The sequence below is a fragment of the Artemia franciscana genome, chromosome 10, assembly GCF_032884065.1.
Source record: "Artemia franciscana chromosome 10, ASM3288406v1, whole genome shotgun sequence".
In the NCBI taxonomy this organism is placed as follows: domain Eukaryota; kingdom Metazoa; phylum Arthropoda; class Branchiopoda; order Anostraca; family Artemiidae; genus Artemia; species Artemia franciscana.
In genome coordinates, this window is record NC_088872.1 from 30,541,032 (window position 1) to 30,557,322 (window position 16,291).

At 34.8% G+C, this 16,291-nt stretch overlaps 1 protein-coding gene across 5 annotated transcripts in view; it reads right to left on the reverse strand.

Annotated features, from left to right (window-relative positions):
• The window catches only part of LOC136032055 (transcription factor IIIA-like), a 79,994-nt gene extending 64,025 nt beyond the window's left edge, over positions 1–15,969 (reverse strand). The window contains exons 1-2 of one of the 5 annotated variants that reach the window (XM_065712165.1): positions 15,872–15,969; positions 1,069–1,174 (exon numbers count right to left, since the gene is read on the reverse strand). In XM_065712165.1, the coding sequence (XP_065568237.1) occupies positions 1,069–1,167 (99 nt within the window). In that variant the 5' untranslated portion in view covers positions 1,168–1,174; positions 15,872–15,969. The other 4 variants (XM_065712164.1, XM_065712161.1, XM_065712162.1 and 1 more) reach the window with 4 other exon arrangements.
• Positions 15,970–16,291: the final 322 nt, after the last annotated feature.

Genomic DNA, 16,291 nt, shown 5'->3' on the forward strand with positions numbered 1-16,291 from the left:
CCCTTTTTTCCAGATGATTTTGATATACTTTCGGACCGATTCATATTCGAGATGCAAGCAGAAGAAGACGTCAAAGAATAATCTGGAAGCCCAGATTCCGGAAGTTCCGGGAGGTGAAGACCGGACTTAAGACTCTAAAACATATTTTCGATTCTACTTTGTTCTGTCTCTCTATTACTGACATTTTTACCACCAATACAACCGGTATGTGAGACAAAACAGCTGTTTAAAACCTCCTGATTTTTTCCCCGGCTTAAAAAAAAACCTCCCGATAATCTCCCGACTTTTTTGGAGTCGTTACAGATTTTCAGAAAAAGAAAGTGGAAGCACTGCTTGGAATTTCTAAATTCTAGTGAGTTAGCTGCAACTAGAGATAGTATGTATTAGCTTCTGCAAGGGAAACTCCTTGAAATCGTAGATAATATTTTACAGGCTGTCTTTGATCCTGATTATGTTGGAAAAAAAATGTTTTTTTTTTGTAAAAACATTTGTTTATAAAACATTGTTTCAAGTTCTGCTTGACAAAAAAAGCAAAATAAAACACATGTCTTATATAGGAACAGCATCAACTTTATTGCCCTTTGGACTAACAGCACGCTAGACCTTTGGCTTAAAAGTCTGCTTTCTCCAGATTCAATTTATAAAACCTGGTTCAAACAAAGCTTTGGAATTAGCTCAAGTAGAAGTTTTCCTACTGACAAAGCACGGATATTACCCAAGCATAGCTTGCAAATATGGATCTGTTGTTGTGGTCCATTGCAAATCCAAACTTACCAGTTGGATGGAAAATTATAGTTGCTATTGTTAAAAATTTCCAATAAATTTTGCAGAAAGTACCAACAAAATGTGTTTACTTCTAAGACAAAAAAGTACCAAAGGTGCTACTAACCATATCTTATCCTCTTATGTTGTATTTACTTGGGTAATTTAAGAATATCAAGCTGAAAAGGTTTTAAAAGATTCCTTAAAATGCTGTCTTGTAGAGATTGCCTACAATTTTTTGAATTTGCACAACTGCCAGCAAACATGATATTTTTAAACCACACCTAAAGACTAAAATATACTCACTGCCCCTTGATGGACTCTTATATGGGCCTCCAGTCTCCATGGTCTTGTGAATGAAGCTTGACAGCCATTTATGTTACACTGATATTTGCTTCTGTTCATTAATTCTCTGAAAAGGCCTAAAGTGGTTAATTTTAAGTGCAGCAGCCAATAGCCCATGTTTATGATTTGCCTGCAATAAATTACAGAATTTACATTTAACTTAAAGCATGTTTTTTTTATATTTGTTCCTTAAAAGTTCCATTCAACAACCATGACCCATTCTAGTTTTTTGAATATACCCTCAAAAATTGTCATATTCTTTTTACTCTATTTTCTAATATTGCCAAAACTTCAAATCACATAAAGAGGAGGGGGGGGCATGATTTTGGAAGCTTGTGTTTCAGCCACTTGTTGATTTAAATCCCTGTAATGAAGAAAATTCTCATTTAGTTTTGTTATAGCTAGTCTAAGAAGTGATCAATTATGATTCTTAACTTCTCCCAATATGAGACTCAAAGAGATTAATTGACCACAAAAATCATCTTTCAAAGCAAAGCTATTAGTTAGTATTCTATATTTAGAAGACTGCTTAAGACCATATGGGAATACATGAGTTTCCAAATGCACAACGAAACTTATTTGAAGAAACTTTCCGTTGATGCTGTAATGAGTTCGATACTAGCAGTGACAGCCTTAAAAGAGCAGCAGTAAAGACCATGAGGAGTCATAGCAATTCACTATCACTCTATGCCATCTGTTCCATCTGATTATCAGTAAATATACTCTAGAGGATTGATATTTACTAGATCCCACTCAAATACTTGCTTATTGGAGCACAAAATACGCAACTATAGAATTCCCCTCTGGAGCACATATTCCCCTTGTGAAACAAACAAGCAAACTTAACATAGCCATCACCAAGCTATGCATAATCCTTAACTACTATGAGTTAATATGCTCTCTTGAGCTAAATGTTCTTTCAACTCTTCTCTCTTGAGCCCAATGAAGAGAAAGTTATACTTTAATCAAGGCAATTATTTCAGAGGTCTTCAGCAAGTTTTAGCTCTTCAAGGAATCGATCAAAATAACATATCGAGCAGCAACATATATATATATATATATATATATATATATATATATATATATATATATATATATATATATATATATATATATATATATATATATATATATATATATGTCTTGGTTACAGTTTACTATTTCAGGAGGATATGTGTTCTTGAATTTGGTTTAAGGGCATTTACTTGCATTTTCTTGCTCTTTACACCTTGATTCAAATTTGAATCATAATGCTTTGATTTCAAAAAATGAACAGAACCTCTAGAAAAACCAACATTTTTGTAAAAAGAGGGAAGCTATCATCATATCAAGATCTAAATGGCATTTTTAGTTTAAATATATTCTTCTAAATAAAAGGAGACCAATGACTACCTCCCCCTCTCCATGTTTGTTTGAAGCATGTCTCATGTCTAAAAATACATTTTGAGTATTTAGGTGATTCCTCCCCCAACAAAGATCTGATATCCCTCTCCACCAATAGCTTCATATAATTATATAACACTTTTTAAATGTCAGTTTTACCGGCTAAATGGGTTATAACAATGGATAGTTTCAACTGCATGCATGTTCAAACAACATGAAGAGACTTGAAACCCACATGCACTGAATAACAAAATAAAATGCTGAACATATGAAAAGGAGCCCTGTCTCTTCAAGTAGCATTACAATAAGAACTCCCATACCCATTTGTTGCATTGGAAGCAATGGCAGCGCACTCAACCTATACCCACCCAACAAGTAAATAAACAGACCCTGCTAAACCTGTCACACAAAGAACACCCAATTCACCCTTCCCTGAGTACCAAGTTTCCCTCACAAAGCGTCATATTCATAGAAATTCATCTTGCAGTCTCACAATCAGAGTCATAAAAACTGGCCAAAGAACCTCATCCTCATATCTAGAGATGTGAGAGCTACCTCTGCTACCATGCCCAGCTAGATTACAAACAAGATTTCCATCAAGTGATACCATAGAAAAAAATCTTCATAAAAATAACATCGAGTACAGTGGTATTGGTTTACCTTGTCTTCGTAATCATCTTGATACAATTTAAGCCAAAATTTGGCTCAATAAAACACAAATATATATAATCAGTTTTTATAACCCAATTGGCCATCCAGCTGAAGCATCTGATTTGTTCAATTACATTAGTAATTCTAATGTACTGGCAAATTTAATCATATCTGTTTTCCTGATTTGTGTTTGATTGTGTATTTTGTAATTTTTTTTTACATTAAATTATGAATTCAGATCAGATGAGTTTTTATAGAGATTTTTTTTTCAAATAAAAGTGCTATCTTATCTTAATAACTCCTCTTATGATAATGTAAGGAAAATCTGTTTGCAACAGTTCCCCTCAAATTTAATAACCAACACCCATAATATGCCTACCATAACAAACACGAAAACTATTTATCAACCTTATCAGGAATCAGAGTGTATTTTCTTACCTTCTGAAATGAATTAGCTCAAAAGTACAAGACATTACAGTAAAAGGAAAACATGTGATATACATTTGACATAGATTAAAAACATCAAACTAATTTTTAAACAGAAACTTTTAACTTGTTTTAGTCTTGCATGGTACACATTAGTAAGCCCCAAGATCTGGAAATGGTATCTCTTCTGCCTATTCTAGACAAAAAAACTTCCTACTTCCTCAACTGTAATAACTCTAATGCAAGGAAAGTTCATAAAGAATATCATCTATTATTAACTTCTATGGCATGTAGAGGGTAAAATATGATGCCTCAGAATCAAACTGGCTTCAGCAAACGCCATTCATCCACAAACGTTTGGTTTCTTAAAAAAAAAAAAAAAAAAAAAAAAAAAAAAAAAAAAAAAAAAAAAAAAAAAAAAAAAAAAAAAAAAAAAAAAAAAAAAAAATCTATAGAGGAAAACAGTTCCAAGAATCATATTCTAATTGCTGCTATTTTTGGATTTCAAGAGTGCCTATGATAATATGGACCATCAACTACTAATTGCCAAGCTTAAAAACATTGGACTACCTCCATCAGTGCTTTCAATAATCAAATCCTATATTGAAAAGAGATCTTTCATTGTTCAGATTAATACAGCTCTTCTCCCAGAGCAATAGCCATACACCTTCTAGAGGGTATAGTCCTCGGTTGCCTGTTATTCACACCTTTCCTCTGTGAAAGGATCCTCCCTCATACAGATATACCATATGCTGATGACTGAGTGCTATGAATGACAGGAAACACGTTTAAGAAACCATCAAAGTTACAAAATTCCCTTTTTCCATTTGAGAATTCTCATCTCTGTGAGATGAACACAGTTGAAATATAACAAAATAAACACTGATTTCTGAGCTCTGTGTGCAAGTATAGTCAGATAGACTCTTAGCTGATAGTGTGATTTTGTGGTGTTTGAAGCACCTTAACAGTTTATATTGCAGGATATACTATGCAGACGTCAGCATATTACATTTAAATAGGCAATGGTTAATTGTTTCATTTTTTAAATTACAATACCTGTAAAGAGGGGAAGAGGGAACTCAACCACTTGAATTAGGGAACTGATATGAAAACGCCTGAAAATTTGGCCCATTCAAGCCAGACCAAATTCTATAATGATGTTTAGAAAGGTACTTATTGGGGAAGGGCAATAAAGTTGTATTATTCTTATTTAACAATACCTCTGATAATCTCCAGCAGTATATGTCTCTAATGGGGATTGGTCTCCCACTTGCCTGGTCAATATTCAAAGCATTTTTTTTGCAATTTCATCTGCCTGATGGTTACCAATTATACCTGTTCTCCAAGCTACCTTTTTTGTTCTCCAGTTAATTTGGCACTCTTTTGCCCACCGTGCTTTAGGAGTGTGTTTGAGGTTGTTTTCCTGGGTGCTGTCTATGGGATAGCATGATTAGCTCTATTTGTTAGTATGGATGCCAAAACTTCAGCATGTGTGTCAGCTGTTACCAGTGAAACATATGATTCCTGGGCGAGACTTAAAATTTCATCAATAAGCTTATTTTTGAAGCGATTTGCTTTAGTGTTAATATATTTGAGGTTGTGAATCTTAGCTGGTTCATTTAATGAGGAAACTATGGCAAAACGGTCTTTGCAAAGGTTGTCAATTCTATTTATATAAATATTACTCAAAATATTTATTGACACAATTTGTAGGCCAATTGCGGAAAATTTACCACTTTTGGTGGTCAAAATATGTATTTAGATTCGGAGGGGTAGCAAATGCAAATTCAGTATTATTTGATATAAAACTTTCAATAAACTTGCCAGTTTATTTGCTGACTTGTCCCCCCACAGAAGGCTGTGCGCATTAAAATATCCATAAATAACTGTTTTTTTAGCATAACCTATTACTAAAGGATTATAGTCTCTACCAGACCTACAGCTAATATTCAATTCAGTAACCAAGGGATTATATTTTGAATAAGCGGATTATTTTTCTTCTTGAGTGAAAATTCCCTTGGGAACTTTGATTAAGAATTAACCTGAGTAATTTCCCTAGAGTCCTTTAATATCCGATTGTTTTGATTTATTTACTATTGACATTTTTGCAATTTGAACTCGGTGTACTCACTAGCGATATTTATTATGGATCTGGAGCAGTGTGGTATCTGTTTAAAAAGAATTACAAGCAAAACAGGCGGCGTGCAGTGTATCAAATGTAATAAATGGTCTCATTTTAATTGTGGAAAAACTAAACACTCTAATGACTTGAAGAAGACCTTTGTGTGCGTAATTTGTACACAAAAAGATTCCCCAAAAACCTTTACTCTTAAAAAACTGAGATCGAAAAATAATAGTCCGAAACGGCAAAGTAACAATGATAAAATCCAGGATCAACTTAAAAAGAGCACAATCTTCCAAGTAGAAAACTTGTCATCTAAATCTCCAGGCATTCCTGGCGGTTCACTGAGAATTATGGATACTATAGAAAATATCACCGAGGAAAGAAATGACTCCTCAGGGTCCTGATCTGAGCTGCCTCTTATGTGACGAACCGACAAAAGACAACCCTTCGTTTGATTGGCATCTTTGCTTACACCACGTGCATGCGGTCTGCGCTGCAATTGATGCAGACATAGTCCTTGCTCTGCAGAAACCCTCGGGACGTTTCTTTCTTTTTACCTGTGAGAAGTGCTTAAACCAGGGTAATATAACCAGCTCTAAAGTTCTCAGTAATAATGTATCTGTTCAATGCAGTAGCTTTCTTACTAGTCAAACACCACAAACCGACCTAGAGTATTCTCAGTCTCCACATACAGATGAAGAGGGTCTTAAAACAGATCATATTCCTGAACGACGTGTCTGCAGATTTCACATAAGGCAAGGCTGTAGAAAGGCGGAGAATTACACGCTTCTCCATATTTGCTTGGATTATTTCAAAGGCATCTGCCGTGATGAGTGTTGTATTCTGCCTCACAGATCTCTGTGTAAAAAATTTGCTCATGGCCTTTGTTTCATGAACTGTTGTCCTAATGTGCATCTCACTTCCCCCAGAAGGAAAAAGCTATGTTCCAATACTGAATTTCGAAGTTCAAAAAATGGGGAGCGAAAAATTCCACCTCTGTTAAAACATGGCTGCCAAAGACAACAATTTACAGTCCCACTTATGAGCTCGAAGCTCAAACCACCTGTCTTAAATCAGCCAATGCAGATCCCTCCCCCCCCATACCAACCACTCCTCATGAAAACTTGGAGAAACTGGCAAAAACCAACATCTGCCAGCCTTCCGACAATATATCCAGTACTAACAACCAACCAGTTTGGAATTTCAAAGAAATCAAAGATTCACCCACCCCTCAAACCATGTCTTCCGAGTATCCCAACTTGGAGCCGATTCAATGCGCTGGCAAGGAGATTCGAGACCGCAGTATAAGCCCTTCTTTCATCCCTATATATTTCAGAAAATACTATTATCAAATGTCCAGTCACTTATGAACAAATTAGAAGAGGTTGAACTTTGCTTGAAGAATGAACTGGTTGATATTGCTTGTATCTGTGAATCATGGTCCGCGACTGAAGATGTTGTAGCATTTGAAGGATATGATACCTATTTCAAACCTAGAATGACACCCAATGATATTTCAGTAACACATGGTGGTGGTGTTGGTATTATTTGTCGATCGTCTGTAAGAAATCGAGTTCTCACTTTCAGTAATATACCAAATAAGCATGGTTTTGAAGTATTATGGTTGTGGTGCAGGCCTAAGAAGCTTCCCAAGGAAGTGGCATCACTGGTGATATGTGTTGTTTACTATCCACCCCGTGGCCCCTATCGTAAAGACCTTGTGAATTACTTACAGAATTGCACTGACAATGTACGATCCTTGTATCCTAATGCTGGTATCATAATGTGTGGTGACTTTAATGACTTAGATGCCAAATGGCTAAGTAACTCACTATCACTTAAGCAGGTTGTCAATGTGCCCACAAGAGGTAACAGTATGTTGGATCTCATTTTTAGCAACTGTCCTGAATATTATAATACTCCAGTTACATTACGCCAATTAGGTTTGAGTGATCACCTGTGTGTTCCTTGGACACCCAATCATTTTATCCCAAATAGACAAATAAATAGTGTCTCTACAAGAAATGGCTCACAGATCGTGACTGGCGTGATATTCACTCATTGTCTGATGGTGACAAAATGGCAAGTTTATTCTGTAAGGAACTGTTCGAAAAATACTGTGAAATTTTCCCAAAAAAAAAAAAAATATATGTGAAATCTAATGATAAACCATGGATGACTCAAGAGATTTGGAATCTGATAAAAGTGAGAAACGAATTGCATTTAACTGGACCCGTAAAAGATTTCAAAAGAGTAAGAAATTTAATTGTATATAAAATAAGATGTTCACGTAAGCAGTATGGGTCTAAAATAATAAGCAAAATATATAAATCCAACCCAAGGAAGTTCCATGTCTTAGTTCAGAACATTATCGGGAAAAAAGTAACCAGAGTTGAAGAGAGAGATATCAATGGTATACCCCTGTTACCTAGTGAAATTAATGACTTTTTTGCATCTATTTGTAAAATTCATCCGCAACTAAGAAAATTACACCGAATGATTCAGTTTCAAATATCCCAATACTAGAGATTTGTTCAGTTGCTAAAAAGGTTAAAGGCACTTGATTCTCGTAAATCTAGTTATCCTAGTGAGATACCAATTAAATTGATTATTGAGTGTGCTGATCTTTTATCTACTCCTTTAATGACAATTTTTAACCAGTGTTTTATTGATGGTATTTTCCCATGTATTTTTAAAAAGGCGTATGTAACGCCAATCCCCAAATGCAAGGCACCTAAAGATATAACCGAGACGAGGCCGATTTCGAAAACTCCAGCTCTCTCAAAAGTATTTGAAAGTTTTATTTTTGATTGTTTATTTGAGGACATAAATGATAATATTGATCCCCAACAATTTGGATTTAGATCCGGGCATAGTACTGTTCATTATTTGGTTGCATTGTTGGATACTATCCTTGAGCACTTAGAAAATAATGGGGCCTGTGTTGATGCATTATTTGCAGACATAGTTAAGGCTTTTGGTAGTCTTGATCATAATGTAGTTGTGGAAGAAGCAAAGGCTATGGGTGCCCGTCCATTTGTTGTATGAATGCTCGCTAGTTTTCTTTTTGAAAGATCTCAGTGTGTTTAACTTCCTGATCATGAGCCATTTGAATTTGTAAATATTTTTTGTGGTTCACCACAAGGGACTAAATTAGGCCCGCTTTCTTTTCTTATTGTTTTTAACCGTATTTTAAAAACAATACACGAGCGTTTTAAATTTGCTGATGATTTAACTGTTTTATCACTGCGACTAAGCCCTCCGACTACTGAACAGTCTGACTTGATCAAAATCTATCATGATCTAAAAGCTGAATTAGGAAAGGTAAAACTGACGGTCAGTGAAACTAAGAGCTCTTATATGACATTTTCTTTCCTAAAGGGTAACAACCACTCTTCTCATAATTTCATACTGCCAGCAAAGAAAACTGTTAAAATACTTGGGATTCTTTTGGACGATGATTTAAGATGGAATTCGCACGTTAACTATCTGACTAAAAAAGGCGCCTCGCTTTTACATTCATTTTCCAACCTAAAAAGATTTGGTACACCAACTGAGGTTTTAAAGTCTGTATACTGCAGCTATGTTAGACCTTCTCTTGAGTATGCATGCCCTGCTTGGCATCCAGGATTGACAAAAGATCAAACAGATAGACTTGAGACGATACAAAAAAGAGCTGTAAAAATTATACTTGGACAAAACTACTCAACTTAACATGATGCACTGAAACAACTCAATTTGGACGCACTTGATAGTCGTTGACATGGCTTAACATATAGATTTGGACTAAATTGTTTAAATTCCCCAACTCATTGTCATCTACTACCCAACTTTGTGAGCCCCCCAACTGAAGGACCAGTTACTAGACTGCAACAAATAAAAAAGAATTGTCCACAGTTACTGACTTGCTCAGCCTATAGTACTGAGAGATATTGCAAATCATTTGTTCCATATTTTACCCGTCATTTTAATAATATTGACGCGACTAATATTTAATGTTTGATTAATATGTGTTTGATTAATATAATGTTTGTTTAAATTTTCCTGTGAGTGTTTTTGAAGGTATAAATTATTTTTGTCATGACATGCTAATGTAGTGAATAAATATATTCTATTCTATTAGAATTAGTTTTATAAATGAAGAAATCCATGGCATCTGTAGTTTGGCCATTAGGGTTATAAAAGCTTATTATGGAAGTTTTGGCATTATTCAGCCAAACATTGAATCCAAATGCATCAACACCATTTAAAAATTCTGGAAAGATAATGCCACAAAATTTGATGTTGTTATTTATTATTAAAGCTACACTACCTCCTTTTCTCTCTTAAGACCTATCCTTTCTCTGGATAGCATATCCTGGAGACTTTGTTTGTTGGTTTTTGGTCAAATGGGTTTCCTGAAGGCAAGCAATATCAATGGATGTCTATTCATAAAAAATATTAGTTCTTTTAACTTATTTTCTGAAAGTGATCTTGCATTCCACTGAAGTATTGAGATGTGCTGCTTCGTTGCTTTAATTTTCATATGACTGAGTGTTTAGCTTTGCTAGGAGTAAAGCAAGATGCTCTTTTGCTTTGATAAGCATGTGATTGGGTAGGTACATGTTTGCCAATTTATTTGTGATTTTTACGTTCTGTTGCAGTTGCAGGTTCATAGACTAAACTGTATTAGAGTTTAGTATAAAGAGGCATATATTAGGTGTTAGCTTGTTTTGATTTTCATCCAGATTGACATTTAATAGGGGATTAATTCCTGGTAATGCTTCTGATTCATTTCTGCTTGGGAGGGGTTGCCAGGCTAACCTCCTACTATTGAATGTGGAGGCTAGTTGGCTCAGCTTTGGCAATCCTCTCGGATAAGAACATGAGCTGGGGAGTTTTGAGAAAAGACTCTTATGGGGGGGGGGGGGTGCTTGTTAATTTCGGTAGGTTGGGTATTCTGCAAGTGAAAGTATTGGGTAGTTTCATAAAGGGTTTAGTTTGGCATGATTGGGCTGCATTTGCTTCCATAGCTGCAAATGGGTAAGGTATAGCTTTTTCTGTTGCTATTTGGAGTGTTAGTGCTCGTTTTTTATATGTAGAATGTAGTATTTTATTGGAATAATCACGAGGGTCTTTGCAGTTTATACATGTAGGCTGATCGTTTTTACAATTTGCCATTCCTTTGGGATGTGAGCTTTTACATTTACTGCAGGCTTGTAAGATTTCACTGCATTTGTTTGTTGTGTGTCCTAGTTTTGAACATTTTTGGCACTGGATAGGTTTTGGTTTGTAGGGCTTGTGAGATTTCATTTGTTGGCCAGGTAGGCGAATACCTGGCCAAGGACATGTTTTTTTCTCTGAGTGTGAATAAGAAAGACTTGCTTGACCTTTGGCCATTAACATCTGGTTTGCCCAGTAGAGGGACATCTGCAACTAGGATTAGGTTACCAGTTCTGTCAGAGAGCTCTTCCTTTAGCTCCTGAATAGGTATTTCTGGAGGGATGTTATACACAACTATTTTAGTTGGGTAGTAGTTTTGAGTCCACAGAGCAAACCTTATGGGGATGTTAAGGAGGGTTTTTTAAACTAAGTAGTATTTCTGCTGATTTAGAATCTTGGAGAGCTATTAGCAAAGGGACTTTTTTTTGGGGGGGGGGGGTGTTCTATGCATTCCCTATTTGAATAAGCTTTAATACTAACAAAGGAAGATTATAATACCAGACTGTCTGCACTCCATGAGGGGAGGACTTCACCATTCACAAAAAAACACAGATGATGGTTTGGTGCATGATTGGTTGGATTAACTGCTGATAAATCGAGATAAATATTCACAAGATTTTTTATTATAAATTTATTAATGTAGTCTTTTTTTGTCTAATTTAATTTTTTCTTTCTCCTTTCCCTTCTAATGTTTCTTTGATAGTCTAATCTTGATTTGCAGACTTATCTTCCTATTGTTCCAAACTTTTTTAACAATGAAAAAACATCCTGAGCCTTGGCTATTCTACTTTTAACTAACATCTTCCTTACTTCCACCATCTTTATTAAAAATACTACCAAGGTAAGTGAAGATGTCCACCTGATAAATCTTTTCATTACCCAACGCCACCATTTCATCTTTGCTTATTCCTAGCCTTAGCAACTTGATCTTCTTCCCATTAATTTGCAAATACAACGTCTCCCTGATCACAAATCTTTTGGGGCTGTGTCCCTCCCAACTAAAGGCACTTTCATTTTGCTCAACATCTTGTCACAGCCTCAACTAAAGGAAGGACTCACTTGACACATTTTTCCAATCACGGTAGGAAAACCAATTTGATCCTGTATTTTGAGCCATAGGTGGGGATGAGTAAAAGCTAGTAGAGGAAGGTGGTCAGAGTAGAATCCTTCTTTAAAACTTTGACCTCATGACTGCCAAACAAAGCAACAACATGGTCTAAGTTAGAAGTTGAGAAAAGCAGCCCAACATATGAAAAGTTGTCATTCTTAGACCATACACAAAAAAGTTACCTGTTTTGATGTAAGTTGGAACCAAATGCAACACATTTCAAAATACTTGGGGAATACTTGTGGGCAGATCCTGGTGGATTCAAAACATCCGTTCTTTTTATTTTACTTCTTTGGTTTTCTGCAACTTTTCTAAATTTTTAAATGTATAAAATACTATTCGGATAGTGGAAGCAAAAAACTGAAAAAATTGCCTCAAGTGTAAGGATAAAATTGAATAATCATGTGACCTAGGTCTCTATAAAATAATGTGTCCATCTTTTATGTGATTGTGTTGTGCTGCAACAAAGTGAAAAGATCATTTCAGTTGAGCTCACTTCCTACTTGGCAACAATAAATCACACCTTGAAATGTGCTGAAAGAATGTTGAAAGAAATGTTCCTCTTTGATGTGGTTGTAAAAAGTCTCATCTAGAAGATTGGCAAAAAATAGAGATATAGAGAATGCATGTAATTCAGCCGAGCTATGGCTTTCTATTTGAAATGACTGTGGTCACCTGAGAGATGGCTTAGTAAACGACTTGAGGCTCTGTACAAAACAAATTTGTAGGTGAAAACACTCCGATTTAAGAAAATTAAAGTTTTGTACCCTTTTCTGATAAAACATCAAACTTCTAATCAAGCAGTTAGATTTGTAGATGTTATTCCTAAATACTGAAACTCTTTTCAAACAAAAGCCTTCAAATTAAGCCTTCTGGAGTAGAAAAAGTGGTTCAAATCATCAGTATTTTTAGCCCATATTATATATGATTTATTTATTATGTTAGCCAAAATTAATTTTGTAAATGTGGCCCTTAAATATGTTCTAAATAATTTTCTGCCTAGTTTTAATTTAGAAAATTGTATAACTTAGTCAGACTCGATGTCAAGCATTGAGCTCTTGGATCAAGCATGTTCCTAGTTGCTCAGGTATGATGGGTAATCATTGTGCAGATGAAACTGCTAAGAATTTCCTATAGATTGACCAGCCAAGCAGAAGATGCATCCCCTTAAGAGGTATCTCAAAATGAAAATTATTAGAAACCTATTTAACAAACATTGAAACAAATTAGTCAAAGTTTTCCACCAAATTTCCATCCAAACTTATGATGGGATCTATGCAGGTTCAAATGACCCCAAGCTGCAAACTTTTCCTTCTTAAATCCCTTATGAAACTGGCTCTGGTGCTAATGCTGAATTCTCATCCACAGAAGAAATCACTATAAAAGCCAAAAATAACTTACAAATTATGAAATGCTTACTTATATAATTCCTAATAGCAAATTACTTTACCTCCACCCCCCCCAAAGTTTGAATATATGGCAAAAAGTATACATTTTATTACATGTCACTCTTTTCCTTAAATAGATTTAACAGAAAAAAAGCAATATTAACACAATCCAGAAACAGAAAAACAATAGAGAATATGTAATTTAGGCTTTTTCCCTTTCTTGATAAAATACAAGTAGAGTCATTAGATTTATTATTTTATGCTCTTTCTAAATATTATGGTTATATTTCTGTCAATGCACCCCACCCCATTGGTAGACCTATACATAGCCCTAGGCTACATACAAAGCTAAAAGAAAACACAAAAAACAGTAAATTTTCACTTTATGTATACAGGATGTTCAATTCAATATCAAATTATCATCAATATCAAATTCAAATTATCACCAAAATAATTCTGTCCTTTTCCATTGTTATCCATATTTTAAAATCATTTAAAACAATATTTCAATTCAAATTATGTACTTAGTCATTCAGCCAAAACTTTTTTTTTTATATTCTAAACAGCCAAAACTGGAGGGACTTGTTACATAATGGTGAAATCCAATGTATAGGCTTTTTGCTATCTTGGCAAGGAGTTGAGATAGGGGAATAAAACTCTCAGAATTGTATCTAGAAAATAAATGTTCTCCTGGAAGTACCAATCTCAACTCTTTCCCCTAAAAAGGGCATTAGCCTTTGATGATGGCTAGAAAAGCTGACCTGCCTACCCTAACATACCATAGAAAGAGAGGAGATGGCATCCTTGCATTTAAGATAATGACCAACAACACCATTAAGTCTGTTTTCAATCACAATGAATACACCAGAACATGAGTAAATCCCATAAAACTGCATCAAAAATTTTGCAGAAAGCATGAGAGGTTTAACTTCTTCACTAATAATGTTGTTTGAATCTGGAATTCACACAGCACATCTACTGTGTCAGCCATATCAGTTGATAGCTACAAGAATAGTATTGACCATGATTTGAGCAGCAAGTCATTGAAGACACAGTGGGGCAAACCACTGTCACCAAGCAGGGTCTAGGAGTTACAAACTCCCCCTTTTAGCCCTTAAACATACCCAGCTGGTGATACATCTAATGATACCCAACAATAAAGCCAAACTTTCTTGTATATATGTATATAGTGATGATCCACTCATGAACTGTGATATGAATACCAAATCAACATTACCTGGCAACATCTACTGGTTTTTCAAACTTAGTTGCTAGAAGTTGCAACCTAAGATAATAGGTATGACCTATTATAGTCTTTGGGTTTTAAGAGCAAAACCTCTCAAAAAATCATCTTCTACACAGGAGGCACAAGCAAGCTAAAGTGTTTTAAGCCTCATACCTTTACTTACTCTCAATTTATAAGGATTTGAAAATATGTAAGACTATTGTGAAATTGTCAGAAGAGTAGCTATGAAATGTGCGGTCAATGTTCTTATTACCTGAACAATTGTTTTGGGTCATGAAACTATTGTTAATAGATGCATTTTGACTTTTGGAACATCTTTTTGCTCTTGAAAAACTACTGCAAACTCACCATTATGGAGTTATTATATATTTGCACATTAGAAGGGTGGGGTAAAGCATAGCATATATTATATACAGCAATGGTTAGTTGACATATTTAATATATGATATGCTTTACCCCCACCCCCGTAATTTGCAAATATATAGCCAAAATTTGTTTCTAAAGTATTACATAGCCTATTTGCAATTTCAGATATCCAATCAATGGAAACAGAAATGATTGCAATTCTATATGTGTAAATACAAGAATATTTGGGCAGGAATAACTCCATGGTGGTGAGTTTGTGGTAGTTTTGTGAGAAAAAAAAGATGTTCTAAAAGTAAAAATGTATCTATTAACAATAGTTTCATGGCCCTAAACGATTGTTCAGGTAATAGAAACATTGACCAAATTCAGAAAATGAAAAAAAAAGAAATATATTGTTATCCCCTATTTATTTTATATTAAGATGCTCTTTTTAAAAGAGCTGAACTCCATATTGTAACCAAATTAAGCATAGGCTAAGTAAGCAAATGCCAAGCCAACAGAGTTTTATGTAAAGCCTAGAGATACATCAATTCACATAAAAATGAGGGACACAGTCAATAGGGGTGCATAGCTATTATAAATTATCATCAAAACCAACATTGATTATAAGCTAAGCTCATTTTTTGACAAGGCTCCGCTAATTAAACAAACTACCCAGAAATTATTGATAAAAATGCGTCCTCGTAGTCCTAAGCTTAATCCATTTTTAAAACAAAGCATTTTAGCAGAACTTCAACATGGTTTAAAACGCAAAGTAAAAGGTTTGAGCAAAAATTGTTACCAGACCATTAGGCTGTCACGCGGTCCTAAGTTATCAAATGAAAAAAAGTGGCTTTGAAAGTAGGCCTAGATCAAATTCTTCTTCTTACATATTGTAAATAGAAATTCTCTAGTTGAAATGTCAATATCTCCAAACGTTATTTAATGCCAAGTTTACACGCATAGGATTTATAAAAATCCTTTAGCGAAATCCTTAAAGGTTCCAAAGAAAAGTGTTCACACGTAAAGAAGCGTCTATATGCATAGGGTAAGCACGTAATTAGTGCCAAAAATATTTTTGAGGGTGAAATATTTAAAAAGTTCAAACATGGATCCGTATTCAAATCTGGAAGAATTGGCGATTGGGTATCCTGATTCAATTTGTGTGGCCAGATGTATAATTTCAAGATTCTATATTGTGGTTTCCATTTGTCTTTTTATAGTCATTCCATTCAGGTTACCCTGGATGTTTTTCATTGTGACAGATTGTTGTAATGCTCTGCTGAAAGAGGAAAAATATTTTAATTACA